At 44.3% G+C, this 2,977-nt stretch overlaps 1 protein-coding gene across 1 annotated transcript; it reads left to right on the top strand.

The window, feature by feature from the left end:
• On the top strand, positions 1 to 2,411 carry CSUI_010635 (gtpase domain containing; the record flags this gene model as incomplete). The annotated part of the gene is made up of 4 exons (XM_068070737.1): positions 1 to 587; positions 815 to 1,141; positions 1,419 to 1,589; positions 2,292 to 2,411. Coding segments are annotated over 4 exons (1,203 nt in total), but the record flags the coding sequence as incomplete, so codon positions are not given.
• Positions 2,412 to 2,977: the final 566 nt, after the last annotated feature.

Here is a 2,977-nt window from a genome sequence, read left to right as displayed (position 1 = left end):
CTGCGGGTGTCGCGGCTCTTCCTGGTAGTACCCGGACCCTTCAGTTCGTTCGTATCGACAAACATATCCAGTTGATCGATTCTCCTGGAGTTTTCTTTGCTCCCTCAAAGAATCCCCAAGATGACGCTCTTCTTCTACCTCCTTCTTCATCTTCATCTCTAGCTCAACAGACACACTCTTCTTCTCCTCCTCCCTCTTCTCTCTCATCCACACAAGAGACACCTCAAACTAGCACAACTCTTTCACCGTCGCAGGGTGGGTCTGCCTCTCCATCTGAGGAATCTTCTTCTTCCTTCTTTATCTTAAGGAGTCTTCTACCTGTCCATCGAATAGAGAATCCGGAAGAAATCGCAGGAGCCGTCGTTGCATGGAGTTGTACAGAGACGCTTCAACGGCTGTATCAGATAGAAGCCTTTGCAAATCCCTCAGAATTCTTCTCTGCTTTGGCTAGGAGAAGAGGAAAGCTTAAGAAGGGCGGAGTTCCTGATACTCTTGCGGCTGCGAAGATGTTTCTACAAGACTGGCAATCCGGCGTTATACCTTATTACACTATGCCTCCTACCAACAACTCAAATCAATCTTCTCAGGTATCATCTCATACGTCCTTTCTTTCTTTCTTTCTCACTCTTTCTTTCTTTCTTTCTCTCTCACTCTTTCTTTCTTTCTCACTCTTTCTTTCTTTCTCACTCTTTCTTTCTTTCTTTCTTTCTTTTCAACTCTTCTGCTTTCTTTTCTTTGAACTCTTTTGCTTTCTTTCTTCTTTTCTCACTCGTCGTTTCTTTCTTTCTCCGTTGCTGTGTGCATGCACCTTCAGGATTCATCAGGAGAAGAGAAGAAAGTCTTTTGGAAAGATACACCCCACGAAGACCGACAGACCGAGAAAGGAAAGGAAGGTTTGCCGGCTACTACGAGGGGCAGCGACGTGAGTATGGAGAGAAATGAAACGTCTATGAAAGACGAGAAGGAGGTATACGCAGATCTTCTCTTCTCTCAGTGCCAAGCGATTAGAAGAGGAGAAGGAGAAGAAAAGATCGAGGGAGAAGAAGAAGAGAACATGGAAGGTGGTCAGGCTGATGGCCTGAATGGAGCGAAGAGAAAAATTTCAACCGAGGAGAAAAGCCGACCTCAACGGAAATTCATGGTAATACAGATATCAACATGCACACATATCTCTCTATCTATCTTTAATCTATCTATCCTTAATCTATCTATCTTCAATCTATCTATCTTTAATCTATCTATCTCCCTGTCTATCTTTAATCTATCTATCAAACCATACATACACACATTCATATTCATACGTATAGCGGGGACGTTACAGCAACCTTTTGTGAGGAGATGTGTTTTGACTCTATACCATGTTTCGAGGGGTGTCTTCAACTTCTAACGTCTCTGAGGTGAGGTTTCTGTGCATGCAGCTACTACGTTTCGCTCCTGTCCCTGAATCTGAGGTTAAAGACAAACAGAAGGTCAGGAGTTCTTCCACAGGAGGAGAGAAGATCTCTTCAGATATGAGAAAAGTCAACTCCTCTAAAAGCGGTATACCTCGAAAGGAAGATCCTACATCACGAAAACTCGCGGCCAAGAAGGTGAGAGGAACGATCGTCTTGTTGCTTGCTTGCTCTTCATCTCTTATCTACTTCGAGTGTCTCCAGTGTATAGACGACTACCTGCTTCGAGTGTCTCTAGTTTATACACTAAGTAGCTATCTGAAGAGGCGCACAATCGAGGCGGGTCGTGTGGGTGACGTATCGCTTCTGAACTTTACGTCCTGTGAATGAGTGCTAGTGGAAGATCCACATGCATAGACTCTTGTACTGGGGGGCAGGGAGATCTTCAATAGTACGTGCTTGCTCTTGACAGTGTCGGAGATGAATTATCTCTGTCTACTTACCTGAGTCTGTCTATGCATGTATCTACCTCTCTCTGTATGAATATGAGTGTGTACGATGATGTATGTATCAGTATGTGTTGTGTACCTGTGTATGTATGAATATGCATGTTCTATATGTGTATATAAGAGTATGTATGCGTGTGTGTACCTGCGTATATATGAGTATGTGTGTTTCTATGTATCTATGCATGTATATGTATGAATATGTATGTGTAGGCCTATCTCGGTGCTCGGAAGGACGCTGTTTGGCTAGAGGGATTGTGTGTATGAGGGAGAGTGTCAGACAAAGGGTAGCTGCCGACGGCCTGCACGTTCCTTCTTGTTCCGTATGGATGTTGATATGATTTCTTTCCTCTTTTTGAGTATGTTGACCATGCTGGGACTGTTCTTTTTGTAGGAAGCAAAGAAGAAAAGAAAGCTCCTAAACAAACGGCGACGTTTACTCGAAGAGAAGAAGACCGGTGGCCTGGATGAGGAAGAGGCCGAGGAAGATGAAGATGCTTCTATGGATGTGAGAGGAAGATTCTCCTGCTATCTGATCCCTATGTGGTTATACGGGGGGCGAACGTCTATCTCCTTGTGCGTGTGGAAGACCATCGTCCTTACAACTTGATAGACTAGGTAGATCTACATGAGTGTCTCTTCTCAGAGGGTATGTATGTATATGTATTGTACGATATGATGTATGGCGATTTCTATCAGTCCGTCTTACATCATCTCGTACAGTGGGGGGGTGATAGGCCTCAGAAAGGGGATGGGAGCTGCTGTCTTCTTTACTCCGGGTTTCTCTCTCTTGAAGGGATTACACTTCAGTGAAGTGTGAGGATTCATGTTGTGTTCCGTATATCTTTGCTTTTCTTGAAAGGATATATGGAGACGGGAAGGAGGGACAGTCCTCGGAGATGATCGGAAGGAAGAGATCCTTCTATTGACGACTTTTTGTCTTCTTACTAGAGGCTGTCGTGAGGAAAGTTACACAGAAGCTTGTGCACCTTGTTAGAGGATGCTGGGAGGTAGCTGAAAATAGCTCGACACGTAGCTATCTAGCAGCTAGCCAGAGAGGTATCTATCTATCTATCTTTA

Source organism: Cystoisospora suis, assembly GCF_002600585.1.
Source record: "Cystoisospora suis strain Wien I chromosome Unknown contig_7902, whole genome shotgun sequence".
Lineage (NCBI taxonomy): Eukaryota > Apicomplexa > Conoidasida > Eucoccidiorida > Sarcocystidae > Cystoisospora > Cystoisospora suis.
The sequence above is the reverse complement of the archived record's forward strand: the minus strand, read 5'-3'. Positions and strand labels throughout refer to the sequence as shown.